The sequence below is a fragment of the Pinus tabuliformis genome, chromosome 6 (genome assembly GCF_031772625.1).
Source record: "Pinus tabuliformis cultivar Carrire ecotype Pingquan chromosome 6, CPIR1, whole genome shotgun sequence".
NCBI classification, from domain to species: Eukaryota; Viridiplantae; Streptophyta; class Pinopsida; order Pinales; family Pinaceae; genus Pinus; species Pinus tabuliformis.
Window position 1 is genome coordinate 1,933,081,821 of NC_142292.1, and position 27,325 is coordinate 1,933,109,145.

The following is a 27,325-nucleotide window of genomic DNA, read 5'->3' on the forward strand; positions in this document are numbered from 1 at the left end:
TATTGCTGCTGATTTTTATTTTTGCAATTTCCAGCATTCTGTAAAATTTCCAGAATTTGTGTTTTCAGCAAATTTATTTTTTCAGCTTGTTAAATGTATGGTTATGGGAAATGGCATTTAACTATATGGGAGAAATAAAGAGAAACTGAAAACCGGGGTGGGAAAACAGAAATTTCTACATGGTACTAGAGCTTGAGTGCTGAAGGGCAGTTTGGGACAGCAAAAGGAAAAATTACAGTTGCTGATTTTTCACTCAGAAAATTTCAGCAAGCTGATTTTTTCATAAACAACAGTTTTATCTTTACTACAACAGTGCTATTTTTCAGTTTTAGGACAGCAGGATGTCATTGGGATTGAGGGTGGAGGATAGGCTGGATGGGCATATAAATTACAGCGTTTGGAAGGAGAGAATGCAGAGTATCTTTGAGGAGGCAGAAGTCTGGGATATCATGGTGCATACCACACAGAACCCTGTTGTTGTGCCTACTGATGCTACTCAGTTGACAACTTATAATAAAAAGAACAACAAGGGTAAGAGGCTGATTCTAGACGGAATCAAAGACCATTGCATTCCTCATGTGAGAGGAAAGAGCAATGCCCATGAGATGTGGACAACATTGTCCAATATCTACCAGAGTACCAATGAGAACCGGAAGATGGTCCTGAAGGAGAGGCTGAAGAACATTAAGATGGGTAATGATAGTGCAGCTGGATATCTCACAAAGATTACTAATGTGAGAGATGAGTTGGCAGCGATTGGAGAGGCCATTCCACCCACTGAGTTGGTGCGGATTGCAGTGAATGCCCTCCCCCGTTCATGGTTGAACTTTGCTGATGGGGTTTGTGCACGTGAGACCCTTCTCACATGGGAGAGGTTTTGGGATGATTGCATTCAGATAGAGATCAGGAAAAGTCAGCTTGGGGCAGCTAAGCCAGTTGAGCAGGATGAGGATGTAGCACTGGTGGCAGGAGGCAAGAAAGGCAAAGGGAAGAAGCAGGCTTCCATAAGCAGTGGTGGGAGCAAAGGCAAAGGTAAAGGTAAACAGGGGAACACACAGAAGGACTATTCCAAGGTGAAGTGTTGGAATTGTCAAAAGATGGGACACTATGCAGTTGTGTGTCCGGAGAAGAAGAAGAAGGGGAAGAACCAGGACGTGGCAGCTTCAGCAGAGATTGAGGACTTTGCTGGTCGTTTTGACCGAGAGTTTGCGTTCATTACGTGTGAGTCCTCTAGTGCAGGATCAACTGCCACACAGGTTCAGAGGGAGCATGCTTTTCCCTCGATTAGCGGAGCATCTTCAGGTATCTGGTATGTGGACAATGGGGCTTCACGTCATATGACAGGAGTCCGTGAGTACTTCTCAGAGCTTTGAGAGAGTGGCATTGATATTGAGGTAGTACTCGGTGATGACAGAGTTGTTAGAGCAGTTGGGGTGGGGACAGTGACATTTCAGAGGGAGTCCAAACCTCCCTTGAAGGTGTCAGAGGTTCTTTATGTGCCAGGGATGAGGAAGAACCTCATATCCGTCTCAGCTTTGGAGGACAGAGGATATGAGGTACTGTTCAGGGGAGGACAGGTGTTGATGTATCCCAGGGGCACTCCAGCTGATTCAGCTAGAGTGATAGGTGTACGCCATGCAAAGGTGTACAAGTTTGCATTCCAGCCCCTTTTGGCATTGAGCAGTAGTACCGACAGCAGAGCTAGCAGTTCTGAGCTGTGTGAGATTTGGCACCGCAGGATGGGACATATGTATCATGGAGCCTTGAGGACATTGCGGGAGATCACTACAGGTGTGCCAGATTTCAGTACTGATCACTTTGATGCTTGCAGAGGTTGTGTGATGGGCAAATTTGCCAAATCCCCTTTTCCCAGCAGTGACAGCAGAGCGACGGGGATACTTGATTTGATTCATTCCGATGTGAGCGGTCGGATGTCTCATGTTTCCTTGAGTGGATATGAGTACTATGTTTTATTCATTGATGATCACTCCAGGAGGACCTGGATTTATTTTTTGAAGACCAAGAGTGAGGTTTTCAAGCGGTTTCAGGAGTTCAGAGCTCTTGTGGAGACTCAGACAGGTCGAAAGATCAAGTCCTTGAGGTCGGACAATGGAGGAGAGTACACCCTTGGAGAGTTTGTTGACTATTGTGCGGAGGCAGGCATTAGGAAGGAGTTCACTGTTCCTTACAACCCCCAGCAGAACAGGGTTGCGGAGAGGAAGAACAGATCCATCATAGGGGCTGCCAAAGCCATGTTACATGATCAGGGGTTGCCATTGTTCTTGTGGGCAGAGGTCTGCAACACAGCTGTTTACTTGCAGAACAGGAGTCCGCATTGTGCCTTGGGGCACATGACTCCGGAGGAGGCTTTCTCTGGGAAGAAACCTGATATTGGTCATATTCATATCTTTGGATGCATTACATACTCCTATATACCCAAGGAGAAGAGGACCAAACTAGAGCCCACCGCAGAGAAGGGTATCTTTGTGGGCTACAGTGAGACCTCAAAGGCCTTTCGGATTTACATTCCTGCATAGAGGAGAGTTGTTGTCAGACGGGATGTGAAGTTGAGGAGGACAGGGCCTTTAGGAGGTCACGGGAGTTAGAGTATCTGGATCAGCCAGACCCTCAGCAGCAGTTGAGTCAGTCGCAGGGATCCAGTGGGCAGGGATCAGGAGGATCCGGAGGTACATCTATGAGGATGTCAGGTCCGTCAGTGAGCAGTGGCTCGCCGAGCCAGAGGGGTGGTGCTCCGGGCAGCATGCAGAGCAGTTCACAGAGCAGTTCACTAGGGAGTCCATTGATGGACAGTTCACACGGTGCCTCAGCTTCTACAGGTTCAGGTGCAGGCAGGAGGACAACAGACAGACAGTCAGGAGTTCAGGCTACTGATGGTGATGAGGAGGAGGAGTTTCATTCTCCTATGGGAGAAGCATGCTCAGGGAAGAGAAAGCCCAAGTGGCTTTAGGACACCTTGAGAGATGCCACATCTGTTGCTGAGCCGAAGAGGCCGGTCAGAGAGAGTAGACCACCTGAGAGGTTTTGTAGCTATATGGCGATGGTTACCAACATCCTTGACTCTGAGCCTTCTAGCTATGAGGAGGCTGCTAGCCAGCAGGTCTGGAGAGAGGCCATGCAGGAGGAGTATTCTTCTATCATGAAGAATGATGTTTGGGAGGTGGTGCCGAGGCCTGAGGGCAAATCTGTGGTTACTTCCAGATGGCTTTACAAGGTAAAGCATGCTGCAGATGGCAACATTGAGAAATTCAAAGCGAGGTTTGTGGCTAGAGGGTTCTCCCAGGTAGAGGGAGTTGATTATGAGGAGACCTTCGCTCCCGTGGCTTGATATACTTCGATCCGCTCCATTATATCGATAGCAGCATAGATGGGTTGGAAGATCCACCAGATGGATGTGAAGACCGCATTTCTCAATGGCTTCATACAGGAGGAGGTGTACATTGAGCAGCCACAGGGCTTTGAGGTGCATGGGAAGGAGTCCCATGTGTGCAGACTGAAGAAGGCCCTTTATGGCCTGAAGCAAGCTCCCAGAGCTTGGTACTCCAGGATAGATACATATTTGCAGGGGATGGGTTTCACAAAGAGTGAGACAGATCCGAACCTTTACTTTATTGTGATAGGTGAGGAGCCTCTCATTCTGGTGCTGTATGTGGATGACTTGATCATTACAGGTGCAGAGAGACTCATAGAGCACTGCAAGAGAGATCTTGCGACGGAGTTTGAGATGAAGGACATCGGCTTGATGCATTAGTTTTTGGGTTTGGAGGTGTGGCAGGAGGAGGGGCATTTCTTCCTGGGGCAGGGGAAGTATATTGTGGACATCCTTAGCAGATTCTACATGGAGGATTGTAGACCCATGTCGACACCAATGATCACCAACTGGAAGAAGCTTCATGCTTCGGATTCCGAGTTGGTGGATCCCACATTGTACAGGCAGCTGATTGGTTCCTTGATGTATTTGGTCAACACTAGACCAGATATCTGTTTTGCAGTCAACACGATGAGTCAGTTTATGTGTGAGCCTAGGAAGGTTCACTGGGTGACTGCAAAACACATTTTGCGATACTTGCAGGGGACAGTGGATTATGGTCTGGACTACAGGCAGGGAGATGGAGTGAGATTGGCAGGATACACTGATTCTGATTGGGCAGGTTGTGCTTCTGATAAGAAGAGCACTTCAGGGTGCTGTTTTGGGTTGGGTTCGACAGTAGTGTCATGGTTCAGCCGGAAGTAGCAGTCAGTAGCACTGAGTTCAGTGGAAGCAGAGTATATGGCAGCCAATCTAGCTAGTTGTGAGGCTATCTGGCTTCGCAAGATGTTGTTTGGCTTATTTGGTCAGCCGTTGAGATCTTCAGTGATTTACTGTGATAATCAGAGTTGCTTTAAACTCACGGAGAATCCAGTATTTCATGACAGGTCAAAGCATATCAGGATCAGATATCATTTCACTAGAGACTATTTTCAGAAGGGAGCTGTGAAGCTTGAGTATATTTTCACTGATGAGCAGGTTGCAGATATTCTTACCAAAGCCTTACCACGGGGCAAGCATGTCTACTTCAGAGACAAGATGGGTGTGGTGAGGAACACCTTCCTCGGTAAGAGGGAGTGTTGAAATTTGGTACCGGAGGACAGGTGGTTCCCTTAGGCTTTGATCTTTGGCCTAGGGAAAAGTGTCCAAACGAATTTAATTTTTCTCCTAAAGTGGCTTTATAATTTTATAAAGTTAAATCTAATTTAAAAGTGACTTTAAGTGATAAAGTTACTAAGTCTAAATTTAAAGTGACTTTTCTAAAGTTAATGAAAAATTAGAAAGGAAAAGTGACTTTGGAAATAAATGACTAAGTGGGTCTTTATTAAAGTGGGGTGAATTAAAAAATAAAAAGTGAGATTTAAATGAGCATTTAATCTCAGCCATTGATCTAAATCTATTTCAGCCATTGGATTTAGAGATCACCCAAAAGTCACTTGGGTCACCCAAAAGTCATTTGGAGTTATATTAAGGGAGGAAAAGGAGGAAAAGATCACATTCGATTCAATTCTTTCATGAGCAGATTGGGAGAAGGAGAGCAAGAGAGCAAGAGAGATTTCTGAGCAGGGAGGAGAAGGAGACAACAGCTTGGCACACATTCCAAGGCAGCAGTTGAGCAGATTTGTACAGTTGATTCAGCACACAGTGAAAGGCAGATTTTGGCACGATTTTCGAGGAGAGGTTTGCACAAAAATCGAGGAGCAGTTTGCTGGTTTTTCTGCACGCAAAACGTGGGCCATACAACAACATTTAATACTGAAAGTGGGCACGAAAATCGAGACCGTACAACATTTATTGCTGTCCTATTTGCTGTAATTTCCAGTTTGCTGTGAAGCATGGGAAAAGAGATAAGTTGTAAATTTGCTTGCTGATTTTTTGCTGAAAATTTCTCACTGTAAAAGGCAATTTTCAGAAATAAAGAAGAGCTCTCAAACTGGTTTTCCCCAAGAGTTGTAGGGGGTTTTTCCAGGGTCACATTGACCAAAAATCTCAGTGTTTAAATGTGTTTTAATGGCTGTTTATTACTGCTGATTTTTATTTCTGCAATTTCCAGCATTCTGTAAAATTTCCAGAATTTGTGTTTTCAGCAAATTTATTTTTTCAGCTTGTTAAATGTATGGTTATGGGAAAGGGCATTTAACTATATGGGAGAAATAAGGAGAAACTGAAAACCGGGGTGGGAAAACAGAAATTTCTACAACCCCCAAAGGTGGGCTTTGGATAATGTTGGGGTCTTGGGCATGAATTTCGAGTACCCACATGCCACTGACATATCCTAGGTCAACTTATTTGCAACTTTATATAGAAAATGAATTAAAATCTTGTTCCGTAGGAAATTTTTATTTATTAAAAAATCCTATAAAGACCTTGTCAAATTCTGTGAGAGTTTGGAGATGACCTAGCGTGGTAATATGCATTGAGCCTAGGTATTAGGATGGATCCAAGGCTCGATTATCATGTTACGCTCTAGCTTTGGGGGTGTGAGCGAAATAACTCAGTAAGTTATTCATCGTTGAAAAGCGAGAGTAATTAGCTAAGTAAAAAAAAACACTCTAGAGCGGACTCACTTGATACTCAAGTCCCATGTCGCCTAACCCTATTACAAAATTCATCATGCTAGTGACATTTAATACATTTCTCCCTTAGGCTTGCGAAATTTGAGAGAGAGAGAAAATGTAGAGAGAGGAGAGAGAAAAGGGTTATAGTTGCCCTGTTGACTTTTGAACTTGATTTTTTTAGGAGTTCCTGCATTTGGGAAATGAAGTCCTTGTTCCCTGCTAGGTACAAATTAACAGGTAGCAGGGTGCGTTAGATGCTATGGGATGGGGAGTAGTTGGCCTTTGCTGGATCGTGTATCCTTGTGTTTTGATGCCTTGCCATGGAATTGATGACCTTTTGTGATTTGATTAATCATCCGTGTGGCTATGTCTTATAACCATTGAGTTCTTGTTTAAGCTTGCGTGGCTTGTGTGAACTTTAGTGAGTGAATGGACCACTAAGTGCTGGCTATTGAGCTGAAAAACACTGGTACAATAGACTCCATCTCCTGAAAATCGCGTTCCACCCATTGGTGTGAACCTTTTTCCTTGTGCAAACATTTTCCTCATACCCTAGATCCGACTTGGGGGTGGTTCGTTGCAAGAAATGTCGTAATGTAGTTGGCCTATGGTTGGTTGGAGAGTGGAACTCCCTCCTTCATTTGGCAGCTAAATCAATATAAACAGATAAATGTTCTTGGTTATGCATGTCAGGTTATAGGTTACAGTATGCATTATTATGATTATGCTCAATGATTAACCCTGTGTCATTTATGTAAGAATGCCTGAATTCTCTATTTAATCATGGTTGACCAGTTAACTTGTGTATCTATGGTGATTATGAGTTGCTTAAGTTACGTGGATGCAACCTTCTTAATCATTTGCAGGTTGTCCGATATGTCCCTGATTGGTGATTTGATATCATTAAGGACTAACTGTGATTTCATAAGTTTTAGTTATTTATGTATATATATTTATAAGCTTGGGAAGCCCACTGCCATAACCATAATGAGGGTTACCTCATTAGGAGTTCAATTTTTGTGCTGTGTGCATGGAATAGCTCTACCTTATGAACATTGCAAAAATATTTTGTATGATCACGGTGAATGCTTTACTTAGATGCCTGCATTATCATAAAATTTATCATAAAATTGTTTACATGAATATGCCTAATATGTTTCAACTAACCTATTATGCTTTGTTAATGGAGGAATGTCTTATTCCTAGTTATTTGCAATGAGATGATTATGTGAATGTTCTCATGGTTATGAGAGGCTAGGAGGACTCGGTGTGATGGTACTATTTTGAGTTATGGAACTATTTACATGGTTATGTGTGAATGTTTGATGTGCTTAGTAAAACTGGTATAGCATATGAATTCCAAGGTTTAGCATATGGTCTTCATGGATCTTTGATTGTTTAAGCCTTTTGATTGTCCTTCCTAGTGAATGAATGATGATACTGCTATGTGTGATATACCAATAGATCTAATGGAGGTCTATTTGGGACCCATTATGGGGTTGTTATGGTGTTGCTGTGCTTGAATTTACAAAGTACCGTTAAACAAGGCTTGCCTTGTTTGAATGCTTGTTGATAGACCTATTGATAGTTCTATCGATTGCATTATGGTTATGCATATTGTTTGGATGTTAGAGTTGGAATGGACATTTCATTCTTGCAGACACTAGTGTTCTGTGCAACACTATGCATTAAGGGAAACTTGGGCAAAGGTCCTATAAAATCCCTTAGAATTTCTAAGTATGAGCATCACTAGAGATTAGACTTGTATTTGAGGCCAGATGAGCCTTTAGCATGATTTTTGTATCTGGTCCGGATACGTCACAAGCTTGATGGATGTATCCGGGAGTCTGAACATCCGGGTGAGTTTCACCTGCATACTTTTGTGGAAGTGCCGAATTCAAACTAATCTGAATATGTCGTGGAGAAGATCAACTCAAGTTATATTCGGGGTGGGGCCGTTTGGTAGAAACGTGGCGCAAGGCTGGATCATCTCGCAAGAGGTTAATGTATCCGAGAATCATCCTGGGGTGAGGGAAAGTATGAACTTGGGAAACCCGAATGTGGGCAAGGCCCGAATATATTTGTGGAGGCGTAGAAATTGAAAATTCGGGGGTCTGGGGAGTTTGCCACAGTGCAAACTCTGTGTATGCCCGGATATGACTTAGAATTGGATACAAAGGAATTTGATAATTTGTGTGAAGGTGACCGGACCCTGTGGGACCCACAAAATGAAATGAGGTGGCAGGTTCCATGGAGGCTTGGTAAGGCTATATGGATGCCACGTAAGGATCCCTTGAGGGCGTGGCTCAGATGATGTGGTCCGGTTGTTGACGTGACACACTATTAGCATGACACATGGCAGGTAGAAACGACCTTTTGGGGTGGCGAAGTGGCTAGTTTTTGGGTGACACATGGCACAACCAGAGGATGTCACATGGAAAGATGACATCACGATGACACCAACATGACATTAGCAAGACAAGGTGTAAGAAGGGTGGCGTGGATGCCTCGCTGGCCATGGCAGTTACGTGGAGGCTTGTGGGCTCCATGGTATGAGTCTTGAAGGAATAGATTCGGGATATGGGGGTGTGGGAAACATGGCATTGTAACAATTGCAACGTGCCCTGAATTTCCTTCGAAGCTAGATGCAAAAAGGAAAGCACCGCAAACACATTGCGGGGTCGGGTCCGGTGGGACATACGACTCTGAACCCATGTGGATGCTACGTTTGGTGCAATGGTGACGTGGCACCATGTGATTGGCTGAGTTTTGATCTAGCTTACTTTTCAATCCAGGAATTGGATCGAGGTAAAGTTTATATTGCTGAAAAATGCTTGATGAGATGAATGCGATGATGCTGTCCAAAGTCAATTCCGCAAGCTTTAGAGGAGAAGGAATTTTGTAACCGCATATTCATAGTGAGACCATGGAGGTTGTGTTAGTTAAAAGTAACACCTCCCATCAGCCTTTAAAAGTATAAGGGGTTTGAAGGGAGTGTTACAGTTTTAACTAATTTCTGAAAATTATGATTGTTGAGTTTAGACTCTAGAGTTAGGCATGAAAACATAGGATGCATCAAAGCATGGACAGTTTTGTATTTTGTTTCATTAAGGCTTTTCTTAGACATCAAACCAATGGAATCCATATTTACTATAGAAATTATTTACTGTAATTATGGATATCATCCCACTGCTTTAAGATGCTTTACTTTTTTGATTGATTGATTTAAAAGAAATAATTTTGTTTACAGCACTGATTTTTGTTTTCTGCTGGTTGAGTTTGTGTGTACAGTTAGTGTAAGCGAGGTTGAAGCTTTGTATGAGCTTTTTAAAAAGATTAGCAGCTCTGTTATTGATGATGGTCTCATAAACAAGGTAATTCTAGAATAAATACTATGCTCTCATAAACAATGTAATGCTAGAAGAAATACTATGCTAAAATATACTTGTTTTTCAAGAAAAAAATTTACTCGCAGTTTCTCCCATTTGTTTAATGCTTATGTCAATTATGACGTTTGATAATAAGGTGCAGTCTTACTAGTTGAATCGCAACTCTGCTTAAGTGTGTTTGTCTACTGTGATTTAATGCTAGGATTAAACATGATGATAACTGTACCTTTTTCTGTTATCAATCTCTCTTCCTTTCTGTTTATATTTCTCAAATTTCTTTTGGTCTCTTGTTAGTGAGTCTGTTATGTGGAAGGTGTTATTCCTAGTACCTACCATGCCTTGTTATTGTGCATTGCTAAGATATACTAATATTAGCATTAGTGGATCTAATGTTTCATGCATTTTTGATTTGTAAATGTTACCAAATTGACATAGAGAAGGCTACTGACTTGGCATTACAGTATTCTGATTTATTTTTTTGCTAATACTCTATCGTGTTTTGTAAAACTTTTAAATTTTACCTCAGGGTACCTGTTGATACCAGCTTCTGCTCTTTTACATCAAACCCCGGTTACCAATTGAAAGAATACCTTCATCTAGCCCACAAAGAGGGTTGCCCTAAGAGCAATGGTTTAATTTCTTGTATTGGAAGACTAGGAGTTGTTTTCTTTTGAAAATATGCTTCTTTTAATCATGCAAAGTATATTACAAAAGACCCAGTAGTTGAAAGGCCACTGCTACAATATGAAATCTGTGCTAAAGCACAAAACACCCCTCTGCAACAGAACCTGAAACTAACACTGAAGTTTGAAACGCAACCCGAAACTAACACGCCTCTATGTACCATTCAGGGGAGTGATGGCTTTGGGAAGCAAAATAATATTCTTCTTGTTACAAAACATGGTTTTCATACAAGGAAGAAGCATGATACTAAGAGAAGACATGCATTGAAGGAGTTGCCAGTGTGACCAAAACCCAGCCAGCAAACACTAGAATGTTCCCAGGAAAACAAATTTAAAGGTCAGCTAGGGATAACACTCCTCCAATGCTTTAAACTTTTGAGACTATGCATGAATAAGTGCCAGGATATAACAAGAAAATACAAAATATATGATTTTAATAAGAATCACCTTCTTAACCGACATGTGAACTGTTACAATAAAGTTTAGCCCCTAATGAAAAGCTTCACTAGCTGACCTAGACAACGTGCAACATGCAAGAGTGTTAGCAGTGTCACCTCAGCAACTTCTCCCCTCTTTAGTGGAGGACACGATCCAACACAAAGGAGGATACATTGGTAAGGATTAGGGATTAAGTAATTGAATGATATCAGGCTAGCCGCTAAAGGTACCTAAGGATCCTACAGCAAAAATCCATTGGATAAAAGGTATGGCAAACTAGGGTTTGCCGTGGATGAATGAGTAAATTCAAGATTTGGTTCAAAGGACCTATGGGTCAATCTAGAGGCTTGAGTTAGCCTAGGGAATTTCACATAGGTTCTCTGAATGAATCATTATCAAATCAAGAAAACCACAAGGCTCATATAAATCAGGGCTTTAGGCCAGCAAATTGTGTCAAAAAATAGTTTATAACAAACTTATCCTTTAAAACTGTAATAAAACTATATGATGATGAAGGCTAAATTTGAGAATAAACTAAGGACAAAATTACAACAAATTTTGATTGTTAATAAAGCGTATAACAACAAATAAAGTTTGACGTTTGCCCTAGAAAATGACTGAAAAATGCCTGAAATATTTAAATTAGCTTCTCTAACACAACTTTAAGCAAGGCCCCACCCTAAGGCATATATCAACAAGTGAGTAAATGCTAAAAACACACGATTTTGCTTCAATTTAACTGTATTTTACGCAGGGAAAATGGAGTCTGGGATACAAACTATTCTCAATCTAGGGCAAATGGAGTCTAGGATACAAACTATTCTATGGTTCTTTGGAATGATTCTAAATCTAAACAAAACTAGGGCAAACAAACTAAATTACCCTAGTGTTTGCAGAGTAGTTTCTCAATTTTCTGGATGATTAAGGGAAAGAAAAACCTATCACTATTCCTCAACAAGGGAAAATTAAGCAAAAACCAAATAAACCAACATAGCATAAGAATGTTAATACCATGGACATAATAGCAAGATAAAGCAAATGAACTAACTTACTTCACCAGGCAACATTGAAGATCCATACTAAGCATCCATGAAAATAGATCACATCACATCACAAGAACCACCCAAGAAAGTTGCTCCACTAGTCCACTATTACGCACTAATGAGAAATATCACTAATAAATATTTGTTATCTTTTAAGTGTGACAATGATCCAATGAGGAAGTCAACTCCCCTATTTATATGAGGCTAACCAAGTCAATTTTCTTTCAAATTAAGCTAAAATACCTAAAAACTATTAAGTCCATGATACAAGGTGGATGGGTCATCAAGTCAACCCCCAGAGAAAGCCAAAATAATGAAACATGAAAATAGGCCTCAATTAACCCACATGCATGAGTCTAAAAGCCTCTACGGGTGATGCCATTTCCCAAAATGCAAGTCTCTTCATGAAGCAATGCATGCCTCATCAAAGTGGTGCCACGCCATCAAAGAAAACTCTCTCAAGGTCAACATCATCATCAAATGCATCAAAGTGACATCATCACACTAGAGCTAGAGTGTGTGAAATCCCTTCTGGAGGGATACCAAATCCTCATCATCACCAAGAAAAGTAACATCCATTAAGAAGGTACAATGCCAACTTGGGGGAGTCCTACCATCTCTTGGGCACCCCTGATATCTGGGCAATGTCCTAGCCTAGATCACCAATGTCCATGGTCTTGAGATTGAGGGTCTCATCAATTGTGCCAAGTCATCTTCAAGGTCAACATCCTTCAAAAGGTGCCCAATGTTCTATGTCAAAGTGCATCGTGTCATCATCAAAGTGGCCGGACATCATCTATGGAAAGCTGGAGAAGCATCATATCATCCCTCAAGGGATCTTGGTTGCACATGGAAGAATCATCTAACACATACTCAAGGAATTAAGCGAAATCAACATCATGGGTACAAGAACCATAAGAGCATCAAGGTGGATTGTATTTTGTTGAAATTAGGTAGCTCAGAAGGTATTTCCCCTTGGAAAAGCCCTTGGGGCTTTCTGGTTTGTTATTTGGTGTTTTGGACCCAAAGGAGTGGGCTTGGAACCTAAAGAAAGGCATTTAATAATCTATTTTAATTATGAGTTGGCTTAAGGGTCAAGTTGAATTAGGTCAGCCAGCAAGGCCAAGGGACACGACCCTTGCGGTTTCACACCCCATGGAAAAGTATAAATACAAAGGCAAGGAGACAAAAGGAGCATTCTTCTTATGAGGATCAAGGTTGGAAGTGACCTAGCCGTAGCCAGCCAAAGGAGGCTGCAACCAAGGTGGAAAGAAGCCTATGTTTGTGGTTAAAGGAGATTGAGTAGGAGAACTGAAAAACAGGGTTGCAAGCCACATGGCAAACAGGAGGGCCGAGGACTTAAAGAGTGGTTGTGACCAAGAAGAATTGTGCTACAGGCCTATTAGGGCACTCTCTGGCCTGTAGTAAGCCTAGAAAATGCTGGTACAAGGTTGTAGATTGATGTGCTAAGGGAGTAGGCCTATGTTAGGGCCGGTAAAGGAGACCACAAGGGACATGAAGGTTAAAGGAGCAGCCTGAGGGCTAAAAGGAAGGCATGTAGCAGCTAAAGGAACTAGTTGAGGGCTACAAGAAGCCTGGCAGAGCGCTAATGTGCATAGAAAAGGAAGTTTGTCTGCTACAACAAGGAAGAAAGCCACGTCCAGGTAAGCTAATTGGTATTTTGGGCAGAAGAGGACCTAATGAAATTGGCCTCAACCCTAGGTATTTAGTCAAAATGATTTAACATTATATTTTGGCATTTTTACAAGGATATAAAGGGCCATTATCCCTGGTCCGAGAGGAAACATGTTTTAAGCATAAATCTTGTGTACTATCATTGATTTGATTGTTGGTATATTTCGTTGTGCAAATTGTTTAAAGTTAGGCACTGCTAGTGTGTTTATGTTTCTTAGCTAAGGCATAGACTAGACCTTGGGTGCGTGGATTTCTAACATATTTAATGTCAAAGCCTTCAAACTACTTCGCCCAAGTATCATCTTCAAATGTCTTATTAGCTTATGGTTGTGCATAGGTTACCATACTCAGGGATGGGAGGATTATCACATCACTCTCGTAGGTTCTCCAACTCTAGGGAGGAACATTTCCTAGGCCAACACTTTCAAATGATAGGTATAAGTGATAGGTGCTATGGCTTGGGGTTTACTTCATAAAAGGTGCCATAGTCTTATAATAGAGTATGGAAACAGTTGTCCATGAGACCTACTCCAAATCAACCTCCAAGACTAATGAATGATTGCAACCAAGAAAGGATGATGTTCTTGGTTCTCACAAGTTGAAGCTCTTCTACTGAAACATACCCTTTTAACTAGGGGGACCCTATATGTCTCTCCGCAACTAGGGATATGTCTCTCCGAAGCCAGGGATACTCAAGTTTGTCAGACCTTAAGCCCAAAATTGCAGCAACATAAAATAGAAAACTCACAACATACAACTCACAGTGACCAATGCCACCTTCTCATTTTATCATATATGGAAGTCAAATTATCCATGCAATATTCTCTCTTCAACCTATGCACATTAGTGTGACACAAGCTGATGTGCAGGTTTGCCTTGTTGACTTGAGGACGACACAAAACAAAGTGTTCAAGCCCTAAAGTTAAGAGAAGGTTTTAAGGAGATGCACTTTGTTAACTTACCAGTCCTCTTGGAGTTCTCTTCCATGCATTTCGATTACGTGATGGTGAACTAGGATGAGACAACCATGCGCAGGGCTAAGGGAGTATGCTTGAGTTCAACTGCACTAGAAGTGGAGAGAAGAAGCATGCGTTCAATCTAGTGATCCTTTGAATCCAACCCATATCAAACTGCTGTGAAGTGGGAGAGAAAAAGGCATGTGCCTAGTTAATTGGATTATACTCGGTTATCTCGCCAAGCATGCATGCACTGTATTTAACTCTAAGAAAAGTGCCAACTCATTCCTAAATTAGTGCATGTGCCCCAGTTGTCTTTAGTTCATTCATGCATGTGCTCTAAATAACTCCTAGTCATGCTCAATCTTATCTATGCGCACTAATCCACATGCATGCACCCAAACCCAATGTGGCTCTGCGTCCTTTTCCTCTTGGGTAAGCCAAGGAAAGGATAATCAATTTGTTGTTAGCTTTCATGGTTTGAATTGGGGACATTGCATATACGTTGCATCATAGGAGAGATTTTTTTCTCCTAAGGTTACCCATATATGTGGATGGGTAAAATGACTAATGTTATTTCATAATGTTGAGCTTGGGGGTTAGATGATTACACCATCTTAACCAACCGAAGGGTGCTGTAAATGATGTATTATGTATGAGGGTTATATGAGTGATACTTATGTAATACGTGTTGATTTGAGGTAGCATCGGATGTGCTCTAGGCCTCAAATTTTGCAAGGAGGCTTGGGCACATGTATTCCAAAGAACCCAGAAAGCGTTTTAGGAAATTCCACCCAGAGGCAATTTTATTAAAATAATTGATATTTTTTAATGGGACCCTAAGTCTAAACTTAGGAAATTAAAAATATTAATGGGTATTATTCTAATTGTGGTTGTAACTTCTAGAAGAAAACGAGGATCAAGCTAAAGTGATCTTAGCCATTGATTAGCTTTTAATCTGGGCCGTTGAATGTTAATGAGAAGATTATTTAAGGGAGCTTGAGGGTCATTTGGAAAACACACCAAGAGATCAAGAGATCAAATTTCTAAAGTGAGAAGTTCTCAGGAGGAAGTTCTAATCGAGAAGATTTCTTGCAGTTGAGGGGTAGGGATAGCATCCAGAGAGAGATTTTCTCAGCTGGAGAATCATCAACAGAGAGAGGCAGAGAGTGATCCAACAACTCTCACGCAGAGGCTGACGCAGGGCCACACAGAGGCAATATAGAGGGTGAGAGAGAGTCCAAAATTTTGCTGGGCAAAGTCAATTTTAGAAGCCGGGAGCAGGGGTGTGAGACTGGGAGGCTGAGAGTAGTGACTTCGAGCAGTAAATCGATCAACTGATTGGGTGATGCAGTGCCTAGAGGGATTGACGCAGGGATTGTGTGAGGACTGTGCAGAGGCAGTGCAGGGCCTGCCAGAGGCACCTCATCCAGTGTCCGGATCAGCTGGGATTTTTCTCAGTGATTGTGTGAGGTAATCTCACAAATATTTCTGCCAATATTTCTCTCTCTGTAACTGAATAACCCTTGAGGTATTCAGAGATGTATTTAGAATATGCTACTGCTTAATAATAATAAACCCTTAGAGCTACTGCATCGATTTTCCCGCGTTGGGTTTTTCAGGGGACATTTGTCCAAAAATAACAGTGTCAATTGTGTTGTATTTTCTTTCTTGCTCAATCTTGTTTCTGCATAATATTTAATTAAGTGAAGGTTGCAGCGTATGTATTACGATATTTGTCGCAGGAAACTGCAAGTAATTTGTTTAAAGGAATTTAAAAAATAGGAGTAATATCATCAGTTGCTGCTGTAGGGATTTCGGTTGAGGAATTTTCACATGGTGTCGGAGCTGCAGGTGAAGCAAGAAGAGCAGAGCTGGTAGATCTAGCACTGAGCAGAAAAGGGAAATCGAAATGCTGCAGGTGGCAACAGTTCGAAACCCCAGAGCGTTTGCGCAGTTCTTAGCCGGAGGGATGAAATTTCAAGGTAGTCTCTATCCAAGAGAGTTGATGGAGAGAAGGGCTTCCAGATCAAATTTTTGCCAGGACAAAGGGAGCAGCGCTGAAGCCTTAGCGTGAGGAGAGCTGGTGGGACACAAATTTTTTCTGCAGACAGTTTGCTGGGAAAAAAATCGTCAGAAGAAAGAGGAGAAGCACGGCTGAGGGAATTTCTTCCTCAAAGAATTCCTAGCCAAGGAATTCGAATTCTCTAGAGTTGAGCAACAACAAGGGGCAACAATTTTACTAGCTCCAGCAAGGAGTGCGTAGGTCATTCGACTTTATATTTTTTGGCAGAAATGGCAACCAATGGCTTGAGGGATCAGGATAGGTTGGACGGAGCATCTAATTATGTCATCTGGAAGGCTGGAATGTCATTCCTTGTAGATGAGCATGCCCTCAAGACATATGTTGACAACGTGGTGGCTATGCTTGTAGATCCAGATCCGCTAAAGAAGTACCGATTAGAAATGGTGAAGGCCAAGAGGATGATCCTTGATGGAATAAAGGATCACGTAGTGTGGCATGTCACTAGCAGAGGGACTGCTAAGGAGATGTGGGATGCCTTGGCAACACTATATCAAGGTTCTTCCGAGCAACGGAAGATGTACTTGCAGCAGAAGTTGAGATTTGCTCAGATGCAGAAAGGGGAGCGTGTGGATCCATTCCTCACGAAGCTTAAGGAGACCCGCGATGAATTGTCTGCTACGGGGCATACACCTCAAGATTCAGAGTTGGTTAGATTGACCCTCAATTCTGTCTCAGATGAGTGGCAAGTCTTTGTCCAGAGTATCTTGGGTGGAGCAGCATTGCCGAATTGGGATGAGATGTGGGTAGCTCTAAAACAAGAGGAGTTGAGGAGAGACTTAGTCAAGGTTAAACTTGAAGGAACCAACAACAGTGGGTCGAAGCCCAAGGAGGAGGAGGATAATGCAACCCTTGCATCGAAGGGACAACAAGAGCAACGGAGACATAAGAAGGACGCCTCGAAGATGAAGTGTTTCAGGTGTGGTGAGATTGGTCACTACACTACTCAGTGTCCTCTCAAGAAGAACGACAAGGATGAGAAACACGATCCAAGGGCTACGCTCGCAAAGATCGAAGAGGCGGAGTTCGCCATGACAACCGAGATACCTCCAGGAGGGAGGTGGGCTGATTTGGAGCTGTAGTTCGAAAGAGCTACATATGGGCAAGATCCTTGAGGAGTCCACCTCTTGGATCAATACCTTGCTACGAGAACCTACTTTTGTGGTAGCAGGATGGACTAGTGTCGGATGGTGCCAAGGAGTGTTTGAGAGATAGCTGCAGTGGCTAGGAGCGCCAGAGCCTAAGCAATGCAAAGCAGAGTTGACAGCAATGCAGATGGCACAGAGCATAGGTCAGCAGCAGCCAAGTATATTCAGAGGGTCAGTGCAGAGACTAGCAGCAGTGAAGCTCCAACATTCACGTGGTATCTTACTGAACACAATTAGTTCAGTGATTTGGGATGTTTTTTCATTGCTGATAGAGTAGCAGCAACAGTTTGCAGTGCAATGGCAGTTGGCAATGGAAGTGCTACAGCAACGTAGATGCAACACAGATGCAACACTTGAGAGGGAGTTGTATTACGGATGGAGTGTTGACACTGGCAGTGTCCGCAGTAGTAGAGTTACAACAACAACGCAGTGGTTGGTGGGTAGCATGTCAGACGTCAGCAACGCAGAGGATGATGCTTCAAAGTCAGAGCAAGTGTTGATTTGGGGCAGCATCGGATGTGTTCTAGCCCTCAAATTTTGTAGGGAGGCTTGGGCACATGTATTCGAAAGAACCCATAAAGCGTTTTGGGAAATTCCACCAAGAGACAATTTTATTAAAATAATTAATATTTTTTAATGGGACCCTAAGTCTAAACTTAGGAAATTAAAAATATTAATGGGTATTAATCTAATTGTGGGTGTAACTTCTAGAAGAAGACGATGATCAAACTAAAGTGATCTTAGCCATTGATTAGCTTTTAATCTGGGTCGTTGAATGTCAACGAGAAGATTATTTAAGGGAGCTTAAGGGTCATTTGGAAAACACACCAAGAGATCACGAGATCGAATTTCTGAAGTGAGAAGTTCTCAGGAGGAAGTTATGATCGAGAACATTTCTTGCAGTTGAGGGGTAGGGATAACATCAGATAGAGAGAGTCAGAGAGTGATCCGAGTACTCTCATGCAGAGGCTGACGCAGGGCCACGTAGAGGCAGCATATAGGGTGAGAAAGAGTCCAAAATTTTGTTGGGTAGAGTCAATTTTAGAAGTCGGGAGCAAGGGTGTGAGACCGGGAGGTTGAGAGCAGTGACTTCGGCTAGCAAATCGATCAGTTGATTGGGTGACGCGGTGCCTAGAGGGATTGACGCAGGGATTGCATGAGGATTACGCAGAGGCAACGCGGGGCCTTCCAGAGGCACCTCATCCAGTGTCTGGATCAGCTAGGATTTTTCTCAATGATTGTGTGAGGTAATCTCACAAATCTTTTTGCCAATATTTCACTCTTTGTAACTGAATAACCCTTGAGGTATTCAATGATGGATTCAGAATTTGTTACTGCTTAATAATAATAAACCCTTAGAGATGCTGCACTGGTTTTCTCGCATTGGGTTTTTCCGGGGACATTTGTCCTAAAATAACATTGTCAATTGTGTTGTATTTTCTTTCTTGCTCAGTCTCTTGTTTCCGCATAATATTTAATTAAGTGAAGGCTGCAGTGTATGTATTACGATATTTTCAGCAGGAAACTCAAGTAATTTGTTTAAAGGAATTTAACAAATAGGAGTAATATCATCAGTTGTTGCTGTAGGGATTTCGATTCAGGAATTTTCACAATACAGGTAGACCACCTTTTCTAACTTAAGGGTGTTATATATGATGCAATATGTAGTTAGGGATATGTAAGAGATGATGTGATATGTAATGAGGGTCACATGAGAGATTGTTTTGTGCAATATAGGTAAGCCGTTGTGGATAAAAACATGTATGTGAAGTGGAAAATTATGCATGACAGTGGAATAGAAGGGGGAGGATAATGGAGCAAAGGTACACATGCACCCCACCACAAATAAAATATAGAAGTTAAGTTAATATATGCCTCTAAGAAATAAAAGGTTTAAGAAATTATTAATTGTGCAAAACTTAGGAAATAAGGTAGCAAACTCATGAAAGGAGAAAAGAAAAAAAAGAAGTCTTGAAAGCACCCTATTGCTTGAAAATCTAGCAGGGCTTGTGAGGGGAGCTCAAAAGACAAGAACTAGACAAAGGGACAACAATATGACGTGTGGCCCGCTATCACCACAACCACCACCTCCTGCTCTTTAGTGGACTTTCACCACAAGGGAGGCCTCCCTATATTAGGTCACCTAAAGGATTTATCAAGCACTAGGGATAAAAGTTGGCAAGCATACACCAAGGAGGGTTGCTTTCCTTAATAATAGGGCTTAGCTAGCACATTAAGGCAATTTGCTTCCTCTAAAGGCCTAATCAGGGCACAACATGACCTAGGGCGTGAGAATCAACAAGGCTAATAGGTTTATCTAGGATCACAAGGCTAGGAAAAGGCTTACAATAGATGTACACCATCAATTTATGGTACAAGAAGCCTTCAATAAGCCTTAAGTTGAAGCCTTAAAATGGAGAAATTAGCCATGGGTAAAGGTTGATTTTGAGGCGAATACCTCACAACCAAGTGTTGAATCCCTCCACAAGGCAACCCTCTCTATCCTAGTTGAAATTCATGCCCTAGCCCTAGCTAGCGACTTTCCTTAAGAGGTTAAAAATCTAGTTTAGGGGAAGAGAAATGCAATTTAGTGTGAGTTTTTAAGGTGGTCAACAATGTGACGAAGGCCAATGCCTTGACCTTGGGTGATGGAGTTTATGGGATGATTAACTTAGGAGAAAACAACTAAACTCTAGCAAAGGAGTAAGGGAATTATGAAACGTTAGGTTTCAAACCCTAACTATAATTTTTGTGATGGAGCAAAATCAATGGGGAGAGCTAGCTGAAAGATTTATCCATGGGATTGTAATATAAATTTTGTAAGTGGGTAATGCATGTAATACCATTACTAAGATTCGATATAATAATTTTCAACAATAACTAGCACATAGAAACCCTAGATAATTAACCATTCCATACAATAGCCACACAATACATATATTTATCAAATACAAGGTACACTTACAAGATATTATGCATGAACAAGTCCTTTATTGCTCCAAAATGACATCTCCAAAGCCAAAGAATAGCTCCATAAGGAAAAATCCTCAATAGATCACATCCTCACAAGGTACAAGGTTCAAATTCAGCTAGGTCAAATTCACTAAAAGGGTCGAATTATATCATAAGTGATGATGAAAATGAAATGAGTCTAACCTCTATTTATGTGAGGATTAAGTCTCCTAATTTAGCCTAATGAAGACCCTAAAACCAAGTTTGATCATTAAATAATCTTGGGTTATAAGCCAACCCATTAGTTAATGAGAAAATAGACATAATAGCTCCCACAAGTGTGAGCAATAACCTCTTAAATTGCTGACGTCATGCCTAATCAAGGCTCCAAATGCCATGCAAAAGTGTAAAGAGGTGTCAAATGTGTGTAGATGCCTAGATGATCCAAAATTTGAGGGTTGGCCCTCAAATCCACATCAGTATCTCCTGTGGGGTAGCTGGGGTGCCATCAAGTGGTCTTCATGGGACCCCAACTATCAAATTAGGCTTCCTTCTCTCCAACGTTAGGGCTTCCTTTGGTGCAACAAGCCTTCTCTAGACTCTCAATGGGAGACCGTCCTCATTTGGGCTTTGAATCAACTCCTGTCCATCAGGTTGTGTCAAGGCTAGCCTAGGGGCATACTAGGCCTAGTGGTGTCATCCCAAAGAATCCTTAAAAATAGGTCAAAGTTGACCAACGTCCTGGGTCTTGAAGGTACTTTGAGACGTGTCATCTGCTAGTGCTGTCAGGAGGCTCCAGTCTCCCAACACTGCACTTTCTTAGGCCATGCACTTCTCTGAAGGGCTTGGGTCCCTGTGGAGTGGGTGTCCAAGGCTTGGGCTATGACAAAAGCAACATGGATTCTAGTGAAGGCAACCATCCATCAGAGACTAAGATCAACATGCATTGAAGTGACCAAACTTGAATACTAAGGGCGTATTAATACTTAAAGCAAAGATCCCCTTCTAAAATCAAGACCAAGTTTTCACAAAGGTCTTTTCTCCCTTGGTAAGGGGTAGCTAATGGCAAGGAAATTTCAGGGGCTAATATTTGTCGGTTGAGTAATTTTCCATGATTTTTCCAATTAAATGATTCACCAATTTCCATTATTTATCAAAATAATTCTCCGAAATTTTATAGTATAAAATTATTCTACCTTAAAATTTGCCAAATTTTTTATAGAGACTATATATAAAACCATTAGAAATATGAATATTTTTATGAAGATATCAACGAACATTTTGCAGTTTGCATATTTGGGACTAGTGAGATTTGCCAAAGTTTCTAAATTTTAAGATAAATTTCCATCCTTAAATTTTTCCTTGGCAAATGGTCAACCCTCTTAGGTGCTTCCAACTCCTAAGGGGAAGTACCATTTCCTTGGCCCACCCTTCAATTGATAGGTGTTAGTGTATAATAATGTGGTAATGGAGGGGAGAAGACTTCATGGTCAAGTTCCATGGTCAAAGGGACTAGCTGATGGGGGTGTCCACATCTTGAATGTATAGATGTGAGGATGGAGCATTTGTGGATGCATGAGTTATCGACTTGGCTTGGTTTCTCCATCACTCCTGTGCGTCTTTTACGTCTTGATTACTCCTTGTATTACCGTTTATACCTCAAGGGTCAAAGCTTGCTTTGTATGATGTAGCAGTTTTATTACCACTTTAAGATCAGTCAGTTTATCGCTCATCGGGGTTGGGACATGCAAGGGTTCCCTTTTGATGTAATGGAGCATCATCTGCTCAAGAATCAGGTGATGGCCATATGAGGGAGGTAGAGCTCATGGTAGTCTTCTGTCCACGTGCTAAATTTTAGGTCCTGCCCATCCTTTGCATATTGATTTTCTTTCTTTTGTTGCATTGTGGCTAGGATATGCTTTGTTTTTTTAGCTGCATCAATCTCAGAGGGCAAAATTTTTCGGTCCTACTCAAGGTATGTGAACATGTGAGTGCCAAATCCCCAAGAACCAATGATAAGTTGTACCCGAAGAATGGTGGTGAGATATGGGGGTTGTAATGTGGGATGGAAGGTGTTAAGTATGGCACAAGGTAAAATGGCACATGCTATCTCAATCATGGCTTTCTAGGTCGTGCCCCTCCTATAACCCAAAGGGTCTTAAGGGAGGTCGAAGTGGAATAGGGTCAAAGATTAGCCCCCTTGGTAAGGTGAGAGAACAAAATCACCAACTAGGTTTGTCAATCTTCCAGATCACCCCGTCATCCATACTAAATGCCCAAAACAAATAAGTACAAGCACCCGATTGCAAAGTGATCAAAGTACCTTTTGAATAGTAGCCCACCTTGATACACGAGTTAATGCCAGATGGTGAGAGGCACATTGCTGATGCAAATGGTGAAGGCACATGGCATAACATCATCTAATGGTGGCTGGCAAGGGCTGCTGGCTATTTGGATGACCGATCGGCTGTCAAATGTGGGAGAAAAATTGCCTCCTATGTGATTACCCATTTTGGTGGGTAACACACCCCATGACAAAATAAAAACATAAAAGATAAGAATGAACACCTTCATCTAGCCCACAGAGCGGGTTTCCCTAAGAGCAATGTTTTAATTTCTTGTATTGAGAGACAAGGAGGTGTTTTTTTTCCTGAAATTTGCTTCTTTTAGGCATACAAAGCACATTGCAAAACTCCAGCAGTATAAAGGTGTTACGAACAAAGTTCGTATACTCGGAGGAATGCTTTGATACCAATGTTACAAATAAAGTTCATATACTCAGAGGAATGCTCTGATACCAATGTAACAAACAAAGTTTGTACTTCACAATAATCTTCAAAATACTTTGAAGACAAACATCCATTGTTGGACAAGTAATTGTATATATAAAATATTTGAATACAAGTGAGATGATTATTACAACTGAGGGTCCCATATATATCGCTAGATAGGTACCCTTTCACGAATGGTCATGTCCATAGAGACATGCCTCTTCACTACTAATTATTAGTTTAATTATCATTATTCATTATTCATTATTACTATTATTTACAATATTTGTACTATTTTTATATATATTTTATTCATAACATTGCCTTTCTCCTTAAAAATCTGTCCTCAAAGCTTATTGATGAAAAGACTTTATCTCTTTTTCTATTTTGAATGTCATCTTTGTTGATACAAGACAATATGATCCTTTAAGTTATAAACAAAATTGTCAAACTGAGAAGGGATTTGACTATTCTAGATTAATCTTCTGTGGAATCTTCCTATCACTGGAAATTTGTAATGAATTGTTATCATAGGACTGGATTCTGCAATTTTCAGTATTCATGGATTCCTCTGAAATAGACTCTCGATCTTCTGCTATCACAGTGAATTGGTATCCAGCTATACTCTACCTCAAACAGGCTTGTATGGGTCTCTGACAGCCCTAGATACAACCCTCCACTGTCTCAGAAAGGGTTTCCTAACCTTGTTGTCACAGAGAATGGGTCTCTCCCCTCCTATCTGCCTCAGTGCACAGATCTGCTGCCTCACAGGGTCGGGTCCAGCCTTGCTGCCTCAGGAAACAGCCTCCGCTTGACTCAAAAGGTAACTCGCTGGCTCAGGATTGACCTGCCAGCCTTGCTTCTTCAGGAAACCACCCTCACATGCCTCGGAAATATCTCGCTGCCACAGGTAATGCCTCAGAAATAGTTCGCTGCTATAGATAATGCCCCAGGGATAATTCACTGCGATAGATAATGTCTCAGAGATAATTCACTGCCACAGAATGCTTCAGTGATAGTTCACTGTCACAGATAATGCCTTAGAAAGATGATCTTCTACTCAGAACTTTGTCCTGTAACCAGAAAGTTAGAAGGATTGGCTAGGGTGGAATCTTTCACCACCTAAACCAATTAGAAAGAAGGGTTCTTAAAACCCTCTAAGAGCCTCAGCCTAAAAATCAGAAAGAACAATAATCCATGATACTCACATTGAAACTCCTCTTTCCTTTTTATAGATTCCTGTTGGGGTTTTCCTTCCTAATTTTAATTTTGAGTGGGTAACAAGTTTCCCTCCATTTGCCCCAAATTATCTAATGTTACTTAAGTAACATCAAATAGTGGGTTCCCCCCTTTACAAATGACTATAGCCTATGGGTTAAATAGGCTACTACGTCCTCCCTTGGGCAATTTAATTTGAGAGCTGTCATGAAGAGAGTGAGTGATTTGATGTCCTGTGTAATGGAAGATTTTAAGTTGTGCAAATATTTGTAGGCTTTTTATTTTCATATGAGAATCACATCCTAATAAAGACTTTGCTGGATTAAATGGCGCGTGAAAAATATTTCATCTGTCCTGTAAAACCCTAAGCCAAGAAGCACATAATCAGGCCTGCATGAGGAGAATAAAAGACGTTGATTTCTATCCTTACACAAATTGCAATCTTCAAAAGCATGTGATTATATTCAAATATCTCATGATTTTATTTCAAGATCTTTATAAAGCTAATACAAATAAGGGCAGGTTCAAAAAGTTGATTATATGATTTGGTGGATTATATATATCAGAACGACTGTTATATTATCTGGCCATAAAAAAATCAACAATGATATCCACAGAGGCTACGTTAATCACAGTGGTGCACTAGTTTCGCCCGGAGGAGATATATTCAGACGGACACAGCCAGAGGTGCCCAACAAGGACAAATATTTTTCTGAAGAGACGGTCTGTATCCAGAGTAGAGTAACATCATTGCATCTGCATAGAAAACATAGAGATTGCAGAAAGACGGATATACAGACTTGATGTATTTTTTTTTATTGGTCTCAAGTTTGTGTGTTGAAAAAGGAAAATCGTGTACAAACAGAGATATACAGAGTTAGTTTAATTCCTAGACTCAACCGGGGAAAAATTTAAACTCCAACAGAGATTATTGTTTCCTGATTTTACTTTTCAGAACCATCATTTTCTTCATTTTTCAGTAAGTTTAGGGTTTTCAGTATTATTTCCAGCATATTTAAGTTTGGAAGGGATAAACCCTGTACCCCAGAGTATTATCCTAGAAAAATAGGCATACAACCTTGCATTAGTCCTTGTGATGTAGCAGAGAAGCCTTTATCTCTATGCTTTGATCTGAACAGAGGATAATAAAAATAGATGATGTTCTCATGGTTTAAGAGTCCCACACTTTACAGACAAGGAAGGGATCAAGTGTAGGTGATGCTTAACTTGTATTGCTGCCAAGTAGTTGGGGAGTTTGCTGATATTGGGAATTATCCCTCGATAATGGGGATATGAAACATGATTGTGGATTGCTGTCTAGTAATTTAATTCAGAGATTCCTAATTTGGGAGTTTGGGGAGGTTGAATCGTGGAATTTGGGAATTTGGTTTGGCAGCTACACCCTTATAAGGGTTATGATGGAAGCATACTTAGTCCATGTTAATTTTCCAATACCAGATCTGATTTAAATTCCTAGCAATTTATTTTATGCCCGGAAAAATATTCACCTAGTAAAGTATTCTTCTGAAAAACTGCTGAATGAAAATACACTGGTGTTCTAACTTAATTAATTTGCAGTGGAAACATAAATAGAAAATCATTCACAAACACAGGAAAAATTTTCACCCTCCAAATCTTTCCTTCGCTTCATTCTCAGGAAAATAAACGGCTCTCTCAACATGGATAATGACCCTCGGAGAATACACAGAAAATACATCTAATGGAACCGTGGCAAAATCGGCCCCCAGAAATTTGCCCTGCACTTTTGCTGGCTCTCTCATAAGTATGAACCTCTTGAAGCTGCTCAGCCCTCCATTCGTGCGGCCACAACCCTCCTGGCCTCCTCACACTTGCGTTACACCTAAAGAGGATTTTGGACATCTTCTGCATGCTTAGCATGCACATGTTCGAGCTATCATCATCAGCACTCCCTCATGGTGAGCAAGATATTTTGCATCACCCCCATCTTATGTCTATAGAAAACAAACTTCCCTTTCACCAGGGGCTTGGTTAGAATGTCTGCGATCTGCTCATTTGTGGAGATATATTGTAGCTTCACAGCTCCCCTTTGGACGTTGTCTTTAATGAAGTGATACCCAATCTGTACATGCTTGGATCTCTCATGAAACACTAGATTCTCCAAGGGTTTGAAGTAACATGGTTATCATAGTGAATCATTGTGGGGTCCAACTCGAATCCAAATAACCCTATGAGCACCTCGTGAAGCCAAATGGCCTCACACTTGACTAAACTCATTGCTATGTACTTGGCCTGTGCTGAACTGAGTACCGTGGAAGATTATTTCTTGATAACCCATGAGATCACTGCTGACCCAAAGTCGAAGCAGCACCCTAAGGTGCTCTTCCTACCCAATGCACTCCCAACCCAATTTGAGTCCGTGTCATCTTGCAATTGCACTCCACCAATCTTGATATATTGCAACCCATACTCCACTATACCTCGTAGATATGTGAGCATAGGCTTCACTGCAACCCAGTGCAACCTGCCCAGCTCCACCATAAACTAGCTCAGGGTATTCACAACAAAGCATATATCTGGTCTAGTGTTGACTAGATACATCAAAGAATTGATTAGTTGCTTGTACAATGTTGGGATCTGTTAACCATTGAAGCACACTTGAAGACTCCATCCCAAGGATATGTCAGAGGATTCTTGCACCTACAAAGCTCAGATATCATCAGAGATTTTAAGCTCTTTCTTCTCTCTCATCTTCTTCATTGTACTCAAATTCCACAAGCCTTGCGAGATATTGTAAAGTGATGCTAGCATCATGAAATAGAGTCATGTAATAGGCTTAGGTAGCTTAGGACTTTGTTATCAAGT

At 41.3% G+C, this 27,325-nt stretch overlaps 1 protein-coding gene across 2 annotated transcripts in view; it reads left to right on the forward strand.

Moving 5' to 3' along the window:
- The window catches only part of LOC149266919 (calcineurin B-like protein 1), a 214,746-nt gene that overhangs the window by 72,241 nt on the left and 115,180 nt on the right, over positions 1 to 27,325 (forward strand). For both annotated transcript variants that reach the window (XM_089431210.1, XM_089431215.1), the window contains one exon: positions 9,397 to 9,479. In XM_089431210.1, the coding sequence (XP_089287336.1) occupies positions 9,397 to 9,479 (83 nt within the window). The remainder of the gene's footprint in view (positions 1 to 9,396; positions 9,480 to 27,325) is intronic.